The sequence below is a fragment of the Gymnodraco acuticeps genome, unplaced genomic scaffold (genome assembly GCF_902827175.1).
Source record: "Gymnodraco acuticeps unplaced genomic scaffold, fGymAcu1.1, whole genome shotgun sequence".
NCBI classification, from domain to species: domain Eukaryota; kingdom Metazoa; phylum Chordata; class Actinopteri; order Perciformes; family Bathydraconidae; genus Gymnodraco; species Gymnodraco acuticeps.
The window spans coordinates 2,323,149-2,346,951 of NW_022992150.1; the positions used below are offsets into that span (position 1 = coordinate 2,323,149).

The following is a 23,803-nucleotide window of genomic DNA, read 5'->3' on the forward strand; positions in this document are numbered from 1 at the left end:
ATTAATCTATTGATTCGTGTTCACCAACACGATTTTCGATTTTAAAAGCAATGTAAATAATAACAAATTAGAAGGAAAAAGAGATAAAAGAAATACAGATTTCAGTATTCTGACACGGAACGATTTTAGAAGCAATGTATTGGTAGTATGTTTTGTGCCTGCACCATATAATAACAAATTAGAAGGAACCAATAATAATGAAAGCAAAGTGAGTGCAGATCCGTGTTTCATATTATGTTTTAATATTCATATTATTGATCAGGTATATTTTCAATAATCTAAATGAGCATACATTGGTTAAGTTTTATTTCTGTAGCTCACTGTTGAAGTGGTTCTAAATACATTTGAATAAGCTCTATTACCTCTATAGGCTATATTGTTGTGGTTCAAATATTGAAGTATTGATGCAATATAGTTGATTGAATAACCTTTACTTCATGCATTAGCAAATTCTATGGATTTTGGCAAACTGTGCACTCAAGCTTAAAAATAAAGTTAAATAACACAAAAAAAAGGATGTATGCTCCAATGAGCAGATCAATATCTACTGCTCTAGTAGCATCCTTCTTGTTAAAAAAATAAACATAAACAACAAAGAGCTTTGACTGGTTGATGTTGTCAAGGCAAAGCTTTCTTATAAAAGGACGTGATGCTAAGTACGATGATTAATTCCAGTTGTTCACAGAACCTTCATTGTTAAATGAAGGTAGATCACAGCAATAACATGTAAGTACTGTGTCTCATGCTTACAAATGATCTATTCATCATGCTGCATAGATTAAATGTGTCTGATGTATTTATTGTCATATGTCAATTGTTTTATTGATTTGTGGCTTTGTTGCAGGCTTTAAAATGATTATTTAAGTTATTATTTTTCAGGACTTGTTCATAATGTTTATTAAGGATGAGTGAGATTGTGTGCCATGCTTTTACAGACGCTACATGAAGCTGCGGTCATGAATGACACCACAGAAGTAACCCAGCAGATGCAGTTTAATGTGCCTGTTAAAGCTGTGCTCTCAATGCTGCCATGTCTTTTCTTTCTCTACGTAAACGCTGTCATGTTGTTCGCCTTGTTGAGCAAGCCTCTCCTCCGAGAGACCCCCCGCTATATCCTGTTTGGTCATTTACTTTTGTCTGAATCTCTGCAGCTTTTAATGACCATGTTGCTGTACATCTTTGCTGTGACCATGGTCAGAATGATGAGCTACATTTGTATGATTCTCACAATATTTGCAACCTTCACTTTTAAAATATCCCCCCTAAACCTGGCTGTGATGTCTTTGGAGAGATATGTTGCCATTTGTTTTCCACTGAGGCATGCAGATATTGTAACCACCAGGACAACAAGAGTGGCCATCGCTGTGATGTGGACCGTGGCCTCTTTAGACTTGTTCACGCAGCTTTTTCTGTTTGTCAGTGTAGCGAATACAAACTATACTGTGCCGAGGTTTTGCCACAGACACCTCTACCGTCAACAACTTTATACAACTATAAACAATGCCTTCATCATTGTGGTATTTGTATTTGTAATTATGGTTATTATCTACACTTTCTTTGCTATCATGATCACTGTGAGGTCAGCCTCTGCCTCTTCGTCTTCTACTGAGAGTAAAGGCAGTAAAGCCTATAAAACAGTGCTGTTGCATCTGCTGCAGGTGTTCCTGTGTCTCACCTCCACTGTGTTTAATACGATAAACTCAGACAGCCTATGGGGAGGTAATTTCGCCATCGCCACAAAAGTCCAGTATGCTCTCTTTTTATGCCTTATCATTTTCCCTAAGTGTTTGAGCCCACTCATATATGGCCTGAGAGATCAAACCTTCAGACATGTCTTCATATATTATTTCACCTTTGGCTTTAAAACCACTACTAAGACATTTCCTACAGTATGAGTTCTGGTGTTGCTTTTTTTGCTTGCACAATCATGATAAATATAAATGCTGACTTGTATTTGCAGGACTTAAGTTTGTGTCCTTGTGTGATTTACTTTAGAGCATGACAAAATGTATGATAAATTGTATGTAGTTAGATTCATGTCAGAATAGAAAATGTGTTTTTTATCATTATTGTTTTGTTCTTTCTTTTTTTTTTAAAACTAAACTGCAAATGTTCTGATAATAACAAGGAAAAGTGCGGAAAATGTTAAATCATTTTTTATATAAAAACATTGTAAATCAATATAACAGAATAATGATACTGTGTGAAGCCACAGTGTCAATTAGTCTTCAAAATATCAGTTTTTTTTAGAGACAATACAGTATATAACTATACCGGACATTTATTGATCCATGTACGGTATGATTGTGAACTTTGTGATTTATTTGATAGCAATATGAAATACAAAACATTAATTTAAAGGTTCAAAATGTTTATTTGGTTGGGGTTTATCAATTTTTCATCTACAATATTTTCCTCAGTTCACAGTGAACATTGTTTTTCTAACACTGTCATCGCAGTTTTAAGATGCACACATCACTATTTGCTTCTCCTTCTTTATAAATAAAATACACATCTATAGGTTCAACAACTGTCTTAACTTTGGAAGCAAAAGAGGCAATAGTTCTTGCTTTGCTTTTAAATATCTGACATTTCTTTGCTTGCATTATATATTTTATTAAAACCTTGAGCATCTTAACTTTTTGTATTCTCAACGTGAATATACAATTAAACCCTAAAATAAATAATTTACTTATGCATACATTATATATGAAGGGAACTTTATTAAGGAACCTTAAAGAATGCTGTTCTCCATTGTAAAACTGATTTACACCTAATAAGAGCATTCAAATATAACATTGCAAATTTCATATCAAATACAAATCAATAGTATTTTATTTAGTAAGGGTGATGAAAAGACCTTACCAAATCATGGATCAAATGTGGTATGAGAAATCTCCAAAGGTTCACTTGTCCTAAGAAATGTGTTCCATTTAAACTTGAGAATAACCCAAAAAAATCCGCTTAGCATTAGCTGTACTTTGCTTTGGGTTTAGAGTTTAACACTAACATAGCTGCTAAATGTTAAAAGAAAACATTATGTAAACAATGTGAAAATGCAACCTGTGTTTTAACATGTTTACACTTTAGAAATATTTTTCAGAGAATTCATGATTTGAGATGTTCTGCATGTCATGTTCGGGAAACTGTAAAATCTATACAACAAAAGTAATTCCAAACAAATGTAAAAGTAATCGTCTTGCATACAAGTTGGGTTTCATATACATATCATTTTCAATTATCTAGATTGGCATCACTTTATGTGTTTTTTGGTGTTGTCTCAGTTTTACAAACACTTTGAAAGTAAGCCTGCAAACATTTGAATTGGAAATGAACATGAACTGTGTTGTTGAAGTTGATATACTGCAGTATTCATGCCATATAATTGTATGAAGGAACTTTAAGTGTACATTTTAGCTCCACAGGTGGTCACTGGGCACACATGTCCATTAAATAATATCCTCATTGAATTTCAATGGATCTTGGCAAACTGTGCACTCAAAAAATAAATAAAGCAGATACAACATTGTTATGTGTCATTAAATAAAGAAAACATTTAAATGTTTGCGCCAGTCGCAGCCACCTTTTCAAACTGTCCTGCAAAGAAAAACAGATAAACAACGCAGCGCTTTGACTGGCTGTTAGACTGACACAGGTGATGCTGTCAAGACAAAGCTTAAAAGGGGGTGTTGAGAAGAAGGGTGAATCATTCCTCAAAGTTGTAGAGGGAACCTTCATTGTTAAATGAAGTCAGATCACAGCGGTGAGATGTAAGTAATGTGTCTCATGCTAACAATTGATCTATTCATCATGCCTTTAACTGCAAATATTATTTGTTTCTGATATATTCATTGTGATGTTTGATTTGTGGCTTTGTTGCAGGCTTTAACATGATTATTTAAGTTATTATTTTTTTAAATAAACAGGCTTCAACATTCAGGACTTGTTCATAATGTTTATTAAGGATGAGTGAGATTGTGTGCCATGCTTTTACAGACGCTACATGAAGCTGCGGTCATGAATGACACCATAGAAGTAACCCAGCAGATGCAGTTTAATGTGCCTGTTAAAGCTGTGCTCTCAATGCTGCCATGTCTTTTCTTTCTCTACGTAAACGCTGTCATGTTGTTCGCCTTGTTGAGCAAGCCTCTCCTCCGGGAGACCCCCCGTTATATCCTGTTTGGTCATTTACTTTTGTCTGAATCTCTGCAGCTTTTAATGACCATGTTGCTGTACATCTTTGCTGTGACCATGGTCAGAATGATGAGCTACATTTGTATTATTCTCACAATATTTGCAACCTTCACTTTTAAAATATCCCCCCTAAACCTGGCTGTGATGTCTTTGGAGAGATATGTTGCCATTTGTTTTCCACTGAGGCATGCAGATATTGTAACCACCAGGACAACAAGAGTGGCCATCGCTGTGATGTGGACCGTGGCCTCTTTAGACTCCTTCACACAGCTTTTTCTGTTTGTCAGTGTAGAGAATACAAACTATACTGTGCCGAGGTTTTGCCACAGACACCTCTACCGTCAACAACTTTATTCGAATACAAACAATGCCTTCATCATTGTGTTATTTACATGTGTAATTATTATCATCATCTACACTTTTTTTGCTATCATGATCACTGTGAGGTCAGCCTCTGCCTCTTCGTCTTCTACTGAGAGAAAAGGCAGTAAAGCCTATAAAACAGTGCTGTTGCATCTGCTGCAGGTGTTCCTGTGTCTCACCTCCACTGTGTTTAATATGATAAACTCAGACAGCCTATGGGGAGGTAATCTCACCCTCGCCACAAATGTCCAGTATGCTCTCTTTTTATGCCTTATCATTTTCCCTAAGTTTTTGAGCCCACTCATATATGGCCTGAGAGATCAAACCTTCAGACATGTCTTCATATATTATTTCACCTTTGGCTTCAAAATCACCGCTAAGACATTTTCTACGGTATGAGATCAAACACAGTAATCATGTGGGTCTGTTTTTGCTTACAATAATGTTGAGTATAAATGCTGACTTGTCTTTGAAGGAAATACTTTTTTTTCTTTGTGTGATTTACTAGTACATGAGAAAATGTAGGATAAATTGTATCTCAGATTTAGGTCAGAATTTAAAATGCTATCAAATGCATGTGATCATAATAAAAAGCTGACAGAAATGACAATAATCCATTGTAAGAAATGATGAGTATCTAGACTGTTTCGCTATACTAAATAAACAAATAAACACAACATATAACGCTCTCAATGACATGTATGTGATATAATAACGTCTAAATATTGTAAAGTTTTTTGTTCTTCTGATATTTCACCTAATAATGATGATTAAATTGTAAATGTAAGATGTCCTCAAGAATTAACTAAGATGCTGATTAACAACATATGAAAAGCATATAAATACATTTTGAATTTCACATGAAATAAAATTAATCAACGTTTAGTATTTACTTTAGTAAGGCTGATGAAAAGACCTTATCATGGAGATAATATGGTAATTATTTATGAGCTGCCTAAAATATTGTAAAACACAATATTAACCATGCTTAATAATGATCAAACTGAAAGTCAATAATTACAAATAGATACTGTTAAGTTCTATGCTGTTGTTTCAAAGAGGGACACATTTGAAAAGCATGATGCCACATGTAAGTCTGAACGTGGATGTAAAGACTTCATTCTTTCAGCCAGCAGATGTCACTTTTGGTCTGTCAATAATTTACACTCTGGCTGTAACTGCAGACTTTTTAGTTCAGTCTTTAAATCACCTGAGGAAACTTGTGTGAGACTTTGAAAATCAAGGATGTTCAGTAACTTTGACATTAAGATGAAATTCCTGTCTCCTCCTCTTTCTCACAGTCACAATGGAGGTATGTGTGGGAGAAAGAATAGAGACAGAAAACAGAGAGAGACCAATTTATGTGGGTAAACAGGGAGGGAGGTCCTGACCCGCAGAATAAAAGAAGCGTCTGAGCAGGAGGTGGACTAATTTAACCGATCTTTACTCCGGCACAATCCTGAAGCCCTCTCAATACCTCTCTGGCCTTCATGAAAGAGCACTTGAAGGGGTGAAAAACATTCCTGAGAGAGAAGTACCTGGTGACGGAGAGCAGCTTTAGTTTAGAGAGAGCAGAAGCGAGCAGAAAAGAAGGGTTGTTATCATGATCACAAAATACTTCACATCATCCACATAGAACATGGATTCTGTGGCTTTGTGTGAACCTCTACTTTCATTAACTCAGTTTTACTTTTTGGTCACACGCAGGTTAAGTCTTTCCTCTGAGTTGTGCATGGTGTTTCCATAGGCTACTGTGCTCACAGGGAGTGCATTCAGAAAAGACAATTATTTATGAGTCAAATACATGAACAAAGGAAGGTACAGAAACTTAGCTCAGTGTTCCTTGCTAATCAACTGAGATGTTATAAGAAAAGCCCACAGACTTTTCCAGACAACGTTTAAATTATGATTTAGTGTTCTTTTTGGGCCATATGTAATTCAAAAATATATTGTATTTTATTGGAAAACGTTATATCAAGGAAAATCAAATCAGAGAGTAATACATTACAAAGCGAAAGTCTAAGGGTTGTGAAAAAGTCAGAGGGAAAGTTTCCAAATGGCTGTCATTTTAGAAGAAGCCCCTAAATTGAATTATTATTATTATTATTTGTTTAGCCTGCACTTCTACCTCGTCATAAATGAGCTGCCAAAGCAACATATAGCTTTCATGTTGATCCATTGTACTCAAAGCAAAATGTTCTGAATGAATTTAAGAACAATGAGAATATTCATTGCACTCATTTTACCCACTTTAAGATAGATTTAGACAAATAAAATAGAATAAAGCAGGCTTGCGTGGTGCACACAAACGCTTGCTCTATAGAGTTGAGATGAATGGGATAGTGGGAGAGTAATTGTATCCCTGGTGGCTCTCCAGAAGACAGCACTGAGACTCAAATGAAAGCACTGACCTGGTTAGCTCTCTGTTAGCAGAAAGGGGTGCTGCCCCCCCCAACACCCATCCTATCGCACCCACACACACATCATTCACAAAGATTAACTTGTTGACTGACTATATGCAACTATACATCTTTTCATTTGGCAGCCTTATGCAGCCTGACTGACCAGATAATGTTGTAGAATTGTGACACAACTATTGTTTCAAATAGCGAAATTGTGATAATAGGCGTGGTCTCTGTATGACAAAAGCCTGCATGGTTGGGCAATTAAATCTATTGGCCGGACTGCCTCATTTGGGCCAAGCAGTCAATACAAATGTTTTTCTACAATTCATAGTTAAAGAGTTATACACGAAAACGTTGCTTTTGAAATGAACACTTGATGGCCTCATTTGCATCAAAAATGAATTAGTTCTTCTTTAATTAACCGGCCTAACTAATTTAATTGAAAGTTGTTGAATCATTTCAGGACCTCCTTCTATCTAGCAGTAAGAGAAACAATTAAAACATACCTAATACATTTGCTTTATGGCAGCGATAAAAACCTCGTTGATGTATATAGTCATTGAGTAACCCGTAAAAGACAGCGAAGAATAAAGTGATTTGATCAATCAATGTGTGTCGGGTTATCACAGAGATGACGTAATGTGTATACTAATGGATTATTCCTCCAGAGGGATGTTGCTGTAGGATCTCGACAAATGACCGCTTACTTCTATTGTCAGGTGAGCTCGCGGTCTCCCCGCTCCGCGCTTTGCAGATGGTACAGTCCACATGCAGTTCGGAGTTGTTGCTGAGGAGGTTCCACTGTTCAGCACATAGGCTACCGTTAAATTGGCATGCAGCCTACGCTTGGATCCTGTAGCAGGAGACTGCACTGCTTTTGAAAATGTTACCGTCTTATTACCGGAGTTTCCTTGGACAGAGGGGCAGGGTTGCGCTGTTTTACCTTTTGTGCAGTATTACAGGTGAGTAAGGAATCTTGTATAGCAGTTTTGTTTGTTCCACTAACGTTACCCAGAAGTTCCATGGAAGAGCCGCGCATCATGCAGGAATCTCAGCAAACGACCCGGCTAAACTATCAACCTCCGCGTGCTTTAAGCGTGGGTCATTTGCAAGTTGAGCAAGTTGAGCAGGTGTCATTAAATAACCAAATGAAACTTGGTTGCAAGTTCACTGAAACGCTTCGAAGTCGGTAGCTAGCCAGCGCCACCAGTGATGGTGCGACCCGAGGCTGCCATAGAAACAGTCCATGGAAACCGTCGAGGAGCACTGATATTCAGTTATCATTGCTCCCTTATACCGTCACAGAGCATACACTTAGGTCATTGCAGATTCACTGGCATCCATATTAGCTCACGAAGCCTTTGCTACTGAAGTACTATGTTATGTGTCACGACAGCTGAATATTACAACAATGTTTAGGAACTTGCATTTGAGTCAACAGAAGACTACACTAAATGCCAGCAGCCCTCAGGTCGGGCTGAGGGTCAGCCGCCATGTGCCCGCTGTGGAGCCTAGCTCAGTATGGTTTAATCAAAGGGTGGGCAATTTGACTAACTCCACCCTGAAGCACGCCAACTTTTTGCCCACTGCTTTGGTGCTGCTGTAAAAAAAACTTATAATATATGCAGCTCAAACTGTTTAGCTCCAACTCTGTCTCATAAATATCATTATAACTTCTCAATAGTTGTCAATCATTGTGTTAACTAGAAGCTAGTCTGGCTGAATGTGGCATTGCCTGTGAGTTGTATTGCCCACAGCAAGTGTTGTGCAAAGAATAAGCTAAATATCCCCTGAACAAAATCCTTTGTTTGAGAAAATGATATTCATAAACTTTGCTGTTCTCAGAGACAATCCATACTTTAGTGTCCTGCACTTGCAGACAATTTAAACAAGACCAGAAGTTACACTTTCTCATTCCACATTTCCTTGCTTTAACTGAAAGTAGTATAATTACTCTTAATATGTTAACACTCACTTATTCTAACTAACAATTGTCCAACTCAGTTGGCTTTATTATAGAAATAACCCTGAAACATGTAATATATTGGATAGCAAAATGGGCTTCATACTTTCAGACATTATCACACCAGAGCAGCATTGTACCTCAGTGTCTCATCACTCAGTAGCTCTGGCTCTATCCATTGCATAGAAAAGAGTGGTTGTATTTCAAAAGCCAGGATACTGAAATACCCAGCACTATACCACAGCTTCAGGTTGTAGTGGCCACTTTCTGCCACTGGACAATTGCACAATAAAGAAATTACTTGGATAACTAAACAGATTTTTGAAGTTTGCTAAGTTCTGCTTTTGTTGTTGTTGCTGCTTCCACTATAATGCTAATAGAATACAAACGATCTTAATCCATAGATAGCCCTACTGGACGGTTTGCCAAGAGGAGAAGCTAGGGGCTACAATACTGAACCCACCAACGCATGTGTTACTCTTTGGTTCAGTACCTTGATGTAGGGTACAATCGGAGTGAGCTTTTACATTATTAATGCACTGCATCCTCAGGATATTAACGTTCATTCCTAAACCGATGGTTTTCTTTCTTCAGAGAGTTAATGTTTAGGAGCATAGATATGTGCGCTTTTGTCTAGCTTTCCTTTAAGTCTGAATCCAATTTCAAAGAGGGGTTTGACCTTGTGCCTTTTTTGAATGCACAATAAATGCATTCACTCCCATTTAATTATGTTTAGACTTCAAAGGAGACAAACACACTTTTCTAAACATTTAATGATTCTTATTCTTATTTCGCGTCAGATTTAATGTGTATAAACGGGCATGCCTTTAAAACATAATCAATTAGCTAGCACAGGATGAAACAGAGTTTATTCTCCAGATAGATACTCTCGGCACTGATCACATTAAACAGCCATTCAATTTGATGGTAATGTACAACAAACAACCATATTCAATTAACCTGTTAACTAGTATTTTGATTTATTTTCCATGTATGAAAGTTTTAGACCTTAAGTTTGTTCAGGTAATATCCTTATTTATACTGGCTACCTGGTATGGGTTGCTTGGTGGTTTCTTGCGACACTAACATAAACCAAACGTCTTACATTTCCATGTAGAAGAGAAAGCTATAGTGTTCTTAGAATTTAGCGTTGCTACCCTTGGCAGCTAGATAGTTATGTGTGTTGCATCACCCATGTGCACGTGCACATCTGTGCTGCTTAATCAAACCAGTTAGAAAATGTGTATCTGCACGAAGGATGGGTCAAATGCAGAGAAACCGTTTTGTTACTAGTACCTGTACTATGTAATGACAATAAAAGTGGACTTGAAGGCGCCGATCATTCAACCCTTCCCTGTCCTGCTCTGCACTTCCACATTACACCTCACCATTTAAGTTCTGAGTTCCACTTTTAACAAGACACGCTGCCCTCTGACAAGACACACAAATTAATACACTCGCTTCCTCATAAGTGGTGCATGTGAAGGTAATATTGACTAAAGTGAGAACGAGTAGCAGAGTGTCCCCAGGGAGCAATGTGTCCTTGATGCCAGGATATCTGTAATCTGTTTTCTACCGAGTGTCGGTGTGTGTCACCTTGTGTTGCTTTAGCAAACTAAACTCAAAGTGTGTACGGAAGCTACTCTCTTTTAGGTTCAAAGGATGGCAAGTATTTTCTTTTTTTGTCTCTGAAAGAACAAGAAGAAATAAAACATTCCTATAGCTATGTAAAGAAAGGCTGCGTATAAGATCAGATAGACTTCGCCCTTTATTCTCATCACATTTTTATTCTGAGTTGGAGAAAACGAGGGCGCGTTATGTAAGGTTGTCGTCATGTCACCAATAAAAATTTCATACAGACGCTATACCTCCTTCCATTACATATTCAGTGCAGGGAAAATGCTGCTCTCTCGACTCGTTGCTGTTATTGCCATCTCGCCTTATCATGACAAATACATAAGTCGTCAAATCGGTTTACTACTTGAGGCAGAAGCTCACTTACAGTATATGTTACAGTAGCTGCTGTCTGGGTTATGGCATTTAATACATACTATAAAAACACTATGCAGTATGCTTTAATTCATATAGTTACAATCTTTTGCTGTGTGTCTGTTTCAACTTGTGTTTTTTATTATCTTTGTTTCCTCATTAATATTTTTTACGAGCGCCTGTTAAGTACCTTGTCATCGACCAGTATATATACAGCATGTGCGTTAATGTACCAGTATATTCAAATCTGACTTACTCCATCACCTGACTTCATTATTTGTAAGGAGGATACTCCGTATGGCGGGGGGGGCACTAGCAAACGTACACTCGGTACAGTTTCACTCGTCTTTGGGGGGAGTTGTAAACTGAGTGTGATGCAGCATGTGAGATATGGGAATATTCTTTAGAAAGGAAAGCCTCCTTGTCTTTGGGAATTAAAACAATTGATTTATGATTTAACGTAGACTCAAATGGGTCCCTAAGGTGTAGTCTTAGTTTGGTTTTAGACTTGCTTCAGATGACGGTCAGCACTGCTCCACAAGCAACTTCACAGCAATGATCAACCCCCAGGGATATATCATTACAAACGATTACTAACTTATGTGAGTTAACCATTGAAGACATGTGATGCTTTTTCTAACGGAATCAGAAATTGCACGTTTTTTTTTTTTAACCCAAATAGTTTCTTAACCCACATTCTTTACTCTGATCATATCCGCTGCATGATTATTAATGTAGGATGCCACAGCTAATCAAGAAGTCTTTACATCAATCTGTTATGTTAAAAAAGTAATTCCTCCTGCATTAAAGACTAACTGTATTGAATTCACCGGTAGAAACGAACGTATTTAATCGTTAAGTGAGCTTGAATAGTTTTTCCTGCTTTTTTTTTTTGTCTGCCTTAAAACAATACCAAGGCTTATATGTACATTTAACAGTTTTTTGATTGCTTCTTTTAGTGTTTCCAATATTGAGACGTTATACAACATTCCCAGTTCTTTTTGAATGCAGAAATCCGCTACCAAGTGTATTTGCTTTAGCAGTCTGAGCCAAACCAAGAAGAGTCTTTTAAACACAGAATACCCTCTTCATGTTTCCGCTCTGACACTGTGAAACACAGCAGGGATTTCAGGACTTTGTTACCCACTTTATTTTACTAACTCAGATTGCTGAACTCTTATATTAGTCTGTGTTAAAGTATGGAATGCATTTTTGCACAGAATGAGGACTGTGGATTTTGCCCCATCACTAGAAAGCAGACGTGCATGTGTTGGTTATTCGATTTGAAAAAAACCTGCAACGCCCTAAATAGCACAAAAAAATATGAATAGTGCTTCTACAGCTGTACATCTCCCTTCTACTGCCCTTTCTTTGTATGAGCAATATGATGACGTAGTATACCTACTCTGCAAAAAAAGTGCTATCTAGATTTGACATTCACTATTTATCATTCGGCTTATATTGTACAGCCCCTAGCATATAGTGTATGGCGTGTGTCGATCATTTGCAACAATATCATTTACTATGTATTCCCCAATTTGATAAATTACTTTTAATTGGTTAAGCTGTCACATTGTTTTTATCATGTATGAAATTATTATATACAAATTTGGAGAGAATTAGAAGTACTGGTGTTTAGGTCTAGTGTTTTCACAATTTCAAACTGTATTGTAATGTCAGAGAAGAAGTCAAAAATAGAATTTTGTGCATCATACTTTAGGGAAATGGAAATCTACAGTACTAATATTTGAGGACATGGACTTTTGAGAGGGAGATTGGCCGGAGACGGAGCTGTTTTTGGCAAAACAACAATAGAATATTTGCAGTCAGTTGCCAAGCAGCGCAGAAGGTTTTGATTTATGATGATGTCTTCCTGCTGGTAGCTTGGCGCAATTAGTGAGCTTTGGCAGTTTAGCAGTGCTATATTGTCTTTTCTAAATCAGTAATGTGATTCCTCTGTGTTTTTGTTTACTGGAATCCTGGTGATATATTTCCTCTCACTTGTGTTTCATACGTGACTTTGCTCTCCTCACTCGCAGCCCTCTTTTTCTTCTCTCAGCGATGATGTCATTGTCGTGTTTGCATATCTCTTCCCATTTTTTCTGGCGGGATCAGTGTGTTCTCTCTTTATTTCCGTTTGACGTTCTTCAGCACGACGAAAAGCTCTCTGCTTTTCAGACATGCCACACTTCTGTCAGGTGCAGGTGACAGAGTTGGGGTAGTTATATTTGGACAAAGACAGGACATACAGACAGGCTGCTTTCAATTCCTGAATTCAGGTCAGGAGAAGGAGAGCTAAAGAGACAAAACAAATTCTCAGTCAGCTGTGTTATTTGACGAAAAACCCAACGCCTGCTGTGGCGGTATCAAGCTTTGATTCCAGACTGATGGCAATAGATGAACTTGTTTTAAAGACTAACGTAAGAGGTAACACTGGAAATACTCTTCCCTTACTGGGGCTGTCATGGTGTTCTGGATTGGTTCTTGATTTTCACTCTGATAATCCTTTGTGACATTTTTAAAAGAAAAGGTAACGTCTTCCATGAAGTAGATTAAAGCAATTTCATTCTTGTCAACCAGAAAAGCTAAATTGTCTGTCATATAAGGAATGTTTTGCATATATTTAACGTTAAGTTCTCGAAAAGGTTTGGACACAAGTCCAAGGAGGCCCGATGGGACGTCTTTAAATGTGTTCAGCTCTACTCCATAACCCAAATATTTGCAATTTATAATAATTGAATATAAAATAGTGGGTAAAAAGGTTAGTTGATCAACAGAAAAAGGCGGCAACAATTTCCATAACTTATTGTTTAAATCCTTTTTGATCGTAAATTACTGGTGCAATGAGTGAGCTGAATATTTAAGACATATTTATAAATCCTGTGTTTTTTTGGTTTGTTTTTTTAATGAAGTTTTCCCATTTTTACTTGATTATAATGTTCGATTTCTGAATTTAAAGGATGGGATCTCAATAAGTATGATTTTTAATAAAAAAATGACACTTCTAGTTGAGTTAGAAAGAATATGCTTAAGAAAACTAGTAGTGATGCACTTTAAAGAAGCTTTAACAATTAAAGGTGTAGTGTACGATAAGTGCTTTCAACTTCCTGTTTGCAAATGAACATGGTTGTTTCCTGTGTCTCTGGCAGGTGTGTGGGGCAGTCAGGTGATGGTGCCTAAGAGGGTGAACGCTGTGCTGGGGAAGAATGTGACGTTGGAGTGCAAGGTGGAGGCGGGCACCAACCTTACTCTGACTCAGAGTTCCTGGGAGCGTCATCTGCCTTCAGGCTCCATCACGGTGGCCGTCTATAACCCACAGTACGGCATCTCCATCCCTCCGGAGTACATCCATCGCTTGTACTTCCGCTCACCCTCCTCTCATGATGCCACCATCGTCGTGGGAAACGTGGGCTTCTCTGACGTGGGGAAGTACACCTGTAAGGTCGCCACGTTTCCTCTGGGATACACTCAAGCCTCCACCACTGTCAATGTACTTGGTAAGTGTGTATATCTCCACACATGTGTTTTTCTTCTATTCGAAGTACTGTAATGAATGTCAGGAACATCTGAAACAATTAGGGATGGGAATTTGAAAGCAAATGTATATTCGAATATTCGACCCCCCAAAAAACGGTTAACCGAAATGTACATATCCTGTAAAAAAAAAAAAGTTCAACATTTCTTTTTTACAAAAAAGTTTTTTCAATAACTTTTGGAAATAAATAAATACATGTTCAAATAAGTATAGAAACCAAGTCGAATTTGTCAAATGTATTGAACTGGTGATCACAGTTTGACAGCTATAGGCTTTCATGTGTAGAGGCGATTCACAATCAGGCCAGCTGTAGAGAAGACCCTCTCAGCTGGAACGGAGGTTGTGGGTATTGCAAGGTATAGCATGTATATAAGTTTAATTTGGCATAGTTTGCACTCTACACCGCACTCACTAACCTGGTCGAAATATTTCCACACATTACTTCTTTTTGACGCCTTGTCTGTTGTGTAGGACTCTTCTTAGAGTGTAAATAATTACCGGACTATGACTGGTAAAATATGTTGAATACCGGCAAAACTAAATCTCTCCTGTCAAAATGTCTATGTACTTTGCCGCCACACACGGTTGCCAAGCAGCGCTTATTGTTGTTTAGGCTGGCCACTCATGTGTCGCGAGTGTTGACAGGGGGCGGGGGAGCACGCTCATGAACTGTTAGCGCCAGAACCTCGCAACGGCTGCGGAGCGCATTTTCGCCACATTTGGGCATAAGGTGAGGTTTGAGTCTGCGTGATCTGCGTGTAGGGAGGGGCAGCAGCCATGTCATTAGCTAGAACTAGCTAGATCTGATGGATTTGGACATAAACACGAGTGAAGTATAACCGGACGCGAGAGAGAGAGAGAGATCAGCACCTGCAACTCTGCCCGCTGTGAGGGACCGGTGAGCGGAGCAAAACACACCTTTAGACGTCACCTAACTCATTTAGCTATGGCACTGTCGTATACATTGAATTATTCAATTTGATAATATGTAATCAACTTAGGCATCACTCCCAAAAAAAAATTAATAAAAAAATTAATAACTCATATTCGAATACCTGAATAATTTCGGATATTCGATTAATCGTTCCCATCCCTGGAAACAATAAGTTAATTAATTGATTAGATATATTTAGAATATTTATGCTGGTTCCATTAGTGTTTAAGCAGTTTATTAGACATAACAATCAATATTTGATGAGAATATTTTGCAAAATGTTAATGTTTTATAGACCAAATGATTAATTGAGAAAATAGTTGCCAAATTTTTGCCATGGAAATTATTTGTAGCAGCTTCAATGTCAAGTTTGGATATCAACGCAATTACATTTGAGAGGCCTTGTAATTCTGTGAGAACATTATCAAGCGCTGGCTTGAAAGTTTTGTTGCCATGAAACAAGTCACTAAATAGTTGAAATCCACTGTGACGGTTTGAAATCTTAAACATTTTTTTTTTATAATTTACAATACGCTGCTTGAATTAACTTTTTTGTTTACACTGTTCCGATTAGCAGATAAATTGTGTGAAATTGGTCTTAAAAGTGTTTCTGCAACATTTAAAAAAAAATCCACAAACACAATGTGTGTACTCTCTCAAACACTTTTTACAGAACAGATCGCAAGGGTGGCTAGAGCTGCTATTAGTAGGTTGTAGTGGAATGACACTTGAAGAGAATGCAGTCAAAGATAAAATAGAAATGTAATGTACACCTTTTTTAAACTAACCTCTGAAGGCTCTTTTTCCTCCTTTTCACAGTGGAGCCCAAAGTCTACGTGTCTGCAGGTTCAACTGCCCTGATCGATGGGGGCAATGATACTCTTGTGGCGACCTGTATCGCTGAGCGGGCCCGGCCCCCCGCTGAGGTTTCCTGGGAGTCCAACCTGTTTGGCCAGTCAGAGGTTCAGCTGTTTGATGAAACCAACGGCACGACCAGCACACAAGTGAGCTACCTCTGGCAGCCCACGCGTCACATCCAGGGCCAAACTCTCACCTGTGTGGTCCGCCACCCGGCTCTCGAGAGTGACTTCAGGATCCCTTACCAGCTCAATGTGCAGTGTGGGTGCCTTACCAGTTACTTTTTAGCTTTATATAAACGGCTCAAACACGGCCTTATAGTAAATATGATGGGTATTGATTGAGTCTGTCCTGCTGTAACGTAACGTAACGTAACGTAACGTCCACACGGCCGCGTTGAAGCTTGCCGGTGGGCGTGTCTCGCGCACAACCAACAACCAATCACATTAATCTCCCGCCCCGACACACAAGCACACGGTTTGATTGGCTAGCGCTTGTACTGGCATATGATTTGATTGGCTGGCGCTTCAGTCGAAGCTTGAAAAGTTTAACTTTTCTCAACTTTCGAAGCGAGCAACGGAGGCAAAGCGACGCGACGGAACCACAATGCAGTTCGCCAAAGCTTGACGTCACCCCATTCAAAGTGAATGGGAAGCGTCTCCGTTGAAGCACGCGACGGAACCGTGTGGACGTACCGTCATCAGGTATCCTTAATGCTGGAATACACTTGCGTAACATAATGAGTATATTAAAGGGTGTCTACCTTCCTTAAAACAGTTGAACACTGTATTTAACCGAAAGTACAGACAGACGATCTTAAAAGTAAAGGGACTTGATTTCCAACAGTGGTCAGATGATGATGCTCGGCCTTGTCAGTGTTGACGTTTGATTTATTTGAAGCACTTCACAACAATTCCCTTTGGAAAGCAGCTGAATTGACAGAAGAAATCAAGGACACTCCATGCAGGCTTCTAACATGTATTGTGTTTTCTCGTGTTAAGAAAGGCTGTCCTTGGCGGTTTCCTGGATTTTATCTGTTTCAAAATCTGAATTTCTTTAGGTCTCTCAGTACATGTCCGTGTGTGCCCTTAAACTGTCAAAAGTGAAAATGTTTTCTGTCAGTAAGCCCCCATAGATGTTAGCGCGCATGTCAGTGCTTTGTGGGGCACAAGTGGGTCTCCGCGTAGCAACTGTAAATAGACTAGTGAAAGGGGTAAAATTACCTCCTTCAAAATCTTTTGTTAGACGGATGCATCTAGATTTGGTCTTTCTTGCTGTATGACAGATGACGTCCACAAAGGCTTTTATACTTATTTAAGTTATGGCTCAGCAGCGACAAAACAAAGAATACCAAACAGTTTGATTGTTTGTCAAAAAAGGAAATTCTAACTGTCCTGAGAAGTGGTTCGGAAATAGTGTTTTTGATTTGGCTTTAAATTGTATAAACCAACAGGAGTCATAGCAGTTTTGCATCTCTGTACACTGCACTGTGTTTTTGAATGTATACATTATGAAACTCCTTGTATGTGTGGAGGACACAAGCTCATGTCTGGAGGCCAGGACTGACCTCAGACTCCATATAATGCTCCCAAAGAAAACAGAAAGGGTCATTTTGCATGTGTTTGCTCTAGTGTAAAGCACAGAGTCTCTACCAAAACTATCAATACCAAACAGCAGAAACATTTCCAATACAAGAAAACAAAAGGGCTGCTCAGTCTGTGCAGTGATAACAGTTCTCTCAGGTTGTTTGTTAGCTTTCTGGACAGTTTGATTTGATATTTCAATGATTTGGTTTTTCCCCGCTCGCCCTGTAGATGCTCCTGATATCTCCGTTGTGGGCTATGATGGAGACTGGTACGTAGGTCGGGAAAATGCACAAATGACGTGCAAAGCCAACGCAAACCCACCTGCTAATCAATTCAGATGGATCAGGTGTGTGTGTATACATATGTTTCTGGCCAAAATGATTTGCATAAGTAACTTTGATTGTTAGCTTACAATCCCCCCCAAACACTGACTTGTAGCTCAGTAAATTGTAGTAGTTTGAAGACTTCTCCAGGTTAAATCAAAGACTAGAGAGTAACATTTAGTTGCTTTTCAATATTTTACTAATCTAAAACCTTCAGCTCGTCATTTAACTTGTATAGCAAATAAGGTGTGCATGATAACAGTATATTTGCCAATGGTGTGACTTTGATTGTCTAAATGTTTGCGTCTCTTGTGCACTATAGACTGGACAGCGAAATGCCAGCAGGGATGGAAATAATGAACAGCACTTTGCTCTTCCTGCGTCCCCTCCAGCGCAATGACTCGGGAGTTTACAGGTGCGAGGTTGCCAATGACATCAACCTCCGCAGTCGAGATGTGCGCCTTCTCATACAAGGTGAGCGCCGTATACACACCGGAACACAGCTGACTCCTATTGCCTCAGCTTCCCTTAGAAAGCACTATGCATGCACGCAAGTCATAGAGGGTATCACTGCCTGACATCGTCCTTCAAGCTGAAATGTGACACTGGATCACTCCATTTGGTACATACTGACAGTCCAAGCATTCACCCATGGTAAAGTGGGTTGGCACTGATAATATTGACCTTTTATATTCAGTATTCATTGCATGCTGATTAGCCTTGATTAACATTAGGTCTCCAGATGTTCAAAAGGGGGGTTACTGTGCCAAACAGCTGCAAATATTTAAGTCCTTTAGTCCTCAGTGCATTGCCTCTGCTCGGTCCTCTTGGCTTGGTGTCTAAGTTTGTCTTTTTGTTTTGTTTGAGGAGCATGTTCCTCCGGTTGCACTAAATCTGTTTTGCCTGTGGAAGCTCTCTCCCTGAATGAAGTTGTGATTATGATGTGATTTTCTTTCACATCTCTCTCTCGCTTCTTTTCTGTGTTTCTTTTATTTCTGCATGTGTCATGCGGTAAGAGGGAAAAGCCTGCAGCCCTACTGTGCGATGATGTCCCAGATTCATAAAACATTAACTAGATCTTTTCAACTCTTATTTATTATTTATCATCCATATTTCATTTTCCTTTGAGAGGACCTGTACGGGCGTGCGCAAGTTTACACATGTTGGTGTTCCCTTCTTTGTATGTGTTGCTGCGTGTGTGCTCACATGTGTCAGTTCACTGCCTCTGCATGGAGTTGTACGATTCATATACTTAGACTACAAACCTTAAGGGTTCAAGTCATCTCTCAGATCAGACTCTTTTCCGTACATCTGGCCTGGCACTGAGTTTAAAGTGGCAGAGCAATTTTGCAGCACCATGAAAGCTTTTAGACTTTCCGTTACTTCACTTCCAACTGATTATGGCTTTTGGCTTTTTCCTTTTTTGTGGGCTTCACCCTAATCCAGCACATTTTAAGCTCTAATGATGGCATGGTGAAATAGCAGCATTGCATCATTATACTTGCAAAATAAGGACCTAAATGCATATCCTCATGCAATTTTAAGCATTTGGTACACAAAATGATTTGGTTATGCACTTTTAAAACTGATGAAACAGACAGTCAGCATAAAGAGGAACATGCCATTTGGTCTTCCTCTCTAAAGTCCCAAGGTTTATAAATTGCAATAAGTTGCACTTTGCTCTCTTCATATAATCAATAATACTATGATTTAACAGAAACAGTAGGAAATAGTTTACCCTTTTTTATTCAACCCATTGATAAATTGTTTTAAACATAGAATTTCAATTGAAACATTTAAAGGATTATTTGTTTTGTGTCTTCCATGTTTCCTGCTGTAGTTACACCCACATCCATCCACTGAAGATTTGTATGTTTCTTGTATACAATATACATTGTTCAGTAGTCTTCAATTTCTTCAGTAGCCTTTGGTTTGCCCTTAGCCTCAACATTTCCAAAGATATATTTTACTTCGAAGTGCATTTGTGGTGAATACAAGCTGACAATGGTGCTTAAAGGGGACATATCATAAAAAAAACTCCCTTTTTTTGTTGGCTGCCTTGGTTACAATACCTATTCATTAGTGGTAGAAAGTGACAGGTATATTCAGACAGTATGAGAAACGTTAAAACGTATTGGCAAAACGTACAATACAAGACTGAGCCTGATAATAAGCATAATATGTCCCCTTTACATTTTTGAAACTACTAAAATAAGATAAAGGTAAGATGAGAATGTTCTTTTTTTTATGTTTACCAATTATAAAGGGACAAAAGACTGAAGAGTTGGCAAAGCAAACGCTACTGTGATCTCCATAGTTTACTAGTGGTAGTTGATGTTTTGTAAACCTATCCCTACTTAGTGAAATGCTGATGTAGTTGGCATTGACATTCTCTGCTTCTCTGTCTGTTCATACTCCCCTCTCACCCTCCTCCCCTCCATTAGATCCTCCCACCATGCCTTCCACCATTACTGCTCCTGTCCTTACTGGCTCTGCCTCCTCCACCTTAGTCGATGATCAGGGACATGTTCTCCTCAGCTCACCCACACTCGAAGCTCTGCCTGAGAGTAATCTGGGCTCCATAGTGGGCGGGGCTGTGGGCGGGGCCTTGTTCCTGCTCCTGCTGCTGTGTCTGGTCGGTGTATGTTACCTTCAGAAACAGCAAACCTTTCACGGGAACTACTACACCAAGCAGTACCTGGGCCCCAACGACCTGCAGAAGGCCCCCACGCAGCACGAGCTCCACCCCCCCAAAGCCGGCAGCAGTTCCCACCGCCAGGACCACGACCGAGAGGAGTGGGGCGACCGCCAGCTCAAACAAGAGCGCGACCACCGTCACCAAGGCAACAGAGAGGAGTATCCCTCTAACGGCTACACACGGGCGATGAGGGAGAGCGGCCACCAGGACCAGCAGCAGAATCAGCATCGTGAACCCACTCAGTTCTCGAGTCCACAGCAGGCCAGAGGTGCCAGACACCCTCGTTCCCCTAAACCTCTGGGAAACGGCTCCCCCTACCTGTCGGACGACTGCTACGACAGCGGGCCGGAGGGGGACTATGTCTCTCACACAGACGGCTCCGTCATCTCGCGCAGGGAGTGGTACGTTTGACAAGCCGCCTGCAGGAGCAGAGATACGGCAGAAATCAGAAGGTTTCATTCATCTCATTATGAAGAAACACGTTTTTTTTCTCTTCTGTACGCGCACGCACACTTCTACTAACCTCAATTCTGTAGTTTCCTTTGATTTATTTGAGCGTCCTGGTCGACACTTGAGACATTTATTATCTGTACTTGACGTGGACGGACTGTGGACTGCACGGCCAGTTTGACAGTCTACATCTATATGCCAACAGAAGTCAGCATGTCTCTAGTCTATGTGTGTAGAGACTAACTAAAGAACATGATGTATGTGCTGTCTCTGCCTTACTACATGGACTGCCAATTTATTTAGCATAACTAATGACTTTCAGTTAAGCCGAAGCCTTTGGGGCTAACAGATCACATATGGTTGTCGTATAAGAACCTTTTTTTGTTTGTTCTACAAAATCAGCCTCCTCAGGCTATGTAACACTTGCTCATTTGTATGTGTTGGTATTGCTTGCTCGGATTTGTTTAAAAGACATGTGACCTCTGATCATAATTAGCTGGAAGTAAATCCATCAAATTCAGAGGGTCGCACGTCCTTTGTCCAAACCCAGTAGGACACAGTAGAGGCAAAGGTTTGTTAAAAAAAAAAAAAAAATTAAAAAAAAAGATTTATTACACTGAGAAATCTCCATGACTAAAGACCTCTCGACACTGATTAATGAAACGTATTGCACTGCCTTTTGCAAAACTTTATACTAGACGACCACATCGTTTGTTTTCTACAAAAAATGTCTTAATGTAACTTACTGTTGTTGGAAACTTGTTAGCTTAAGGAATTGACCACTGATGTCATGTTAATGTCCTTTGAAAGTGATGGCCCAGAGTGGGAACCTTAAGAGCATTTCTACTGTACGTCCTCGGCTCATCTTAAATCCCCAGGAGGGATGCATACATGGAGGGAGGGCAAGCAAGGATGTCTGCATGAATGAGGCACAGTCCGACAGATCAACAGACTGGCTTTATCAAACAGTCAAGCCTTGATATCTTCAAGTTTAGATAAGCTGGGATAATATAATTTAACATTTGTGGGATGTTTTGTTTTATTTTTGTGAGTTGTCCTCTTTATTTAGCAACAAACACATTCTCCAATTGGCGTTTGAGCGTTTGCACTCTGGCACCGACCCAGGCCTCCTGGAAATACAAGAGTGCTATCAGCAGGGGCATTGTTGAAGCAGGCTACAGTATGGCAGCCACCGTACGCTGGCCTCCCAGTCACAAAGTATTTTGTTACACAAAGAAGTGATTCAAGAGCGCAGCTAGTACACCCGACCTCTGCCACTAATTTCACTATCCTCCGAGTAATCTGTAGAAAAACACACAACTGTGTTACAATCACAATCTGACGCATTAATAGGCTTATTGTGTGCAACTGCACTAATCACGCGCGCCAGTTTTTTGTTTTTAAATTCAGCATTTATTATCACTCAGTATTAGAATATAAATTATGTAGAGGAATCAGGTCTTCTGTCATGGTTGAGCTGGCAGTGTGGCCCATCAAAGCCACAGCACTCCCCACATGGGACAGACTACATTCTGTTGCACTAAACATGGAATAGTTCATTCATAGTTATATAGAGTATCTATCCAATAAAACACCCTGTGCTTGTTTTTTTTCTAAAAACAAAAAAAGGATCATATCTGGATTTGCAATTCTGCATTAAATTATAAACCAGCCACATGTGATGCTTATCATGAAAATAATGTGGCAGGACCAAGTACTGTGATTGAGCTGAGGAGAAAGTGTTTCATTGGGCTATAGAGCCCTAGTAGTTCAGGTGTCAAACTTAGATTAAAGCTTTAGATATAAAGATACATTTCAGTTTGTGTACGTGATCAAATACACACATCTTTTGGCACATGCACCTATTGAGGAGAGAACATGGAGGAGGTCCAACAATCTCCTTCATGTACACTAGTGTTTATGAATACATGCCAACTTTAGTAGTATGGTCACCTTTACAATATTTGCTGCCAGATGCCAAATATTTGTTGTATGTATAAATATGATGACAGACTCACATAAGTATTGCTGACTAGCTTACAACTGATTTAGTAGCTTATATAAAAGATTAACGTATCACTGTTGTATACAGGGTCTTGTAGCCTGATGGAAGTTAAAAGATGCTTTAGGCCACTTTAATATTACAGTAACAGTCGTCAACATGGGGAATTTGTTATATTGTTATGAAACCTCACTAATTATTTTTCAGGGTGTACATTTTGTGCAGAGAATATGCTGCGATTCTGATAGCGAGAGATTTGATACTAGAGACGATGACCCCAGTACAAATGTTTTTCAACTGTATCAAATGCTGAGCAGTACACCATTTATTTTCATAGACAGAAGCTTCCATTTTTATTAATTGCCTTAAGTTTCAGTTGACTCCTATTGCATTAACATAATTCCTCACTTACAGTCTCTGTTGCCTAAAACCTTTTGGATAATCTACCCTTTCTGTGTTAGGAGTAGTTCCAATGAAAAATAGTTTACAGTGTGGATTGCCGA

At 39.1% G+C, this 23,803-nt stretch overlaps 3 protein-coding genes across 5 annotated transcripts in view; all 3 read left to right on the top strand.

Annotated features, from left to right (window-relative positions):
• The first annotated feature begins 891 nt into the window (after positions 1-891).
• Positions 892-1,957, top strand: LOC117538490 (odorant receptor 131-2-like). Its single transcript, XM_034204228.1, has one exon. The coding sequence runs from the start codon at positions 924-926 to the stop codon at positions 1,893-1,895; it is 972 nt and encodes a 323-aa protein (XP_034060119.1). The 5' UTR covers positions 892-923; the 3' UTR covers positions 1,896-1,957.
• Positions 1,958-4,047: 2,090 nt separating this feature from the next.
• LOC117538434 (odorant receptor 131-2-like) lies at positions 4,048-4,956 on the top strand. Its single transcript, XM_034204119.1, has one exon. It carries the CDS (start codon positions 4,048-4,050, stop codon positions 4,954-4,956), a length of 909 nt encoding a protein of 302 aa, XP_034060010.1.
• A 2,807-nt stretch (positions 4,957-7,763) lies between these two features.
• The window catches only part of nectin3b (nectin cell adhesion molecule 3b), a 25,575-nt gene continuing 9,535 nt past the window's right edge, over positions 7,764-23,803 (top strand). For 2 of the 3 annotated variants that reach the window (XM_034204226.1, XM_034204227.1), the window contains exons 1-5: positions 7,764-7,924; positions 14,064-14,411; positions 16,203-16,502; positions 18,056-18,173; positions 18,473-18,624. In XM_034204226.1, coding sequence (XP_034060117.1) covers positions 7,846-7,924; positions 14,064-14,411; positions 16,203-16,502; positions 18,056-18,173; positions 18,473-18,624 — 997 coding nt within the window. In that variant the 5' untranslated portion in view covers positions 7,764-7,845. Of the gene's footprint in view, positions 7,925-14,063; positions 14,412-16,202; positions 16,503-18,055; positions 18,174-18,472; positions 18,625-20,594 lie in introns of all 3 variants that reach the window. The other variant, XM_034204225.1, reaches the window with a different exon arrangement.

Bases quoted from the DNA above. Each gene is read 5' to 3' on its own strand.
- LOC117538490 (XM_034204228.1), top strand. From the start codon at position 924: ATGCTTTTACAGACGCTACATGAAGCTGCGGTCATGAATGACACCACA.
- LOC117538434 (XM_034204119.1), top strand. From the start codon at position 4,048: ATGCAGTTTAATGTGCCTGTTAAAGCTGTGCTCTCAATGCTGCCATGT.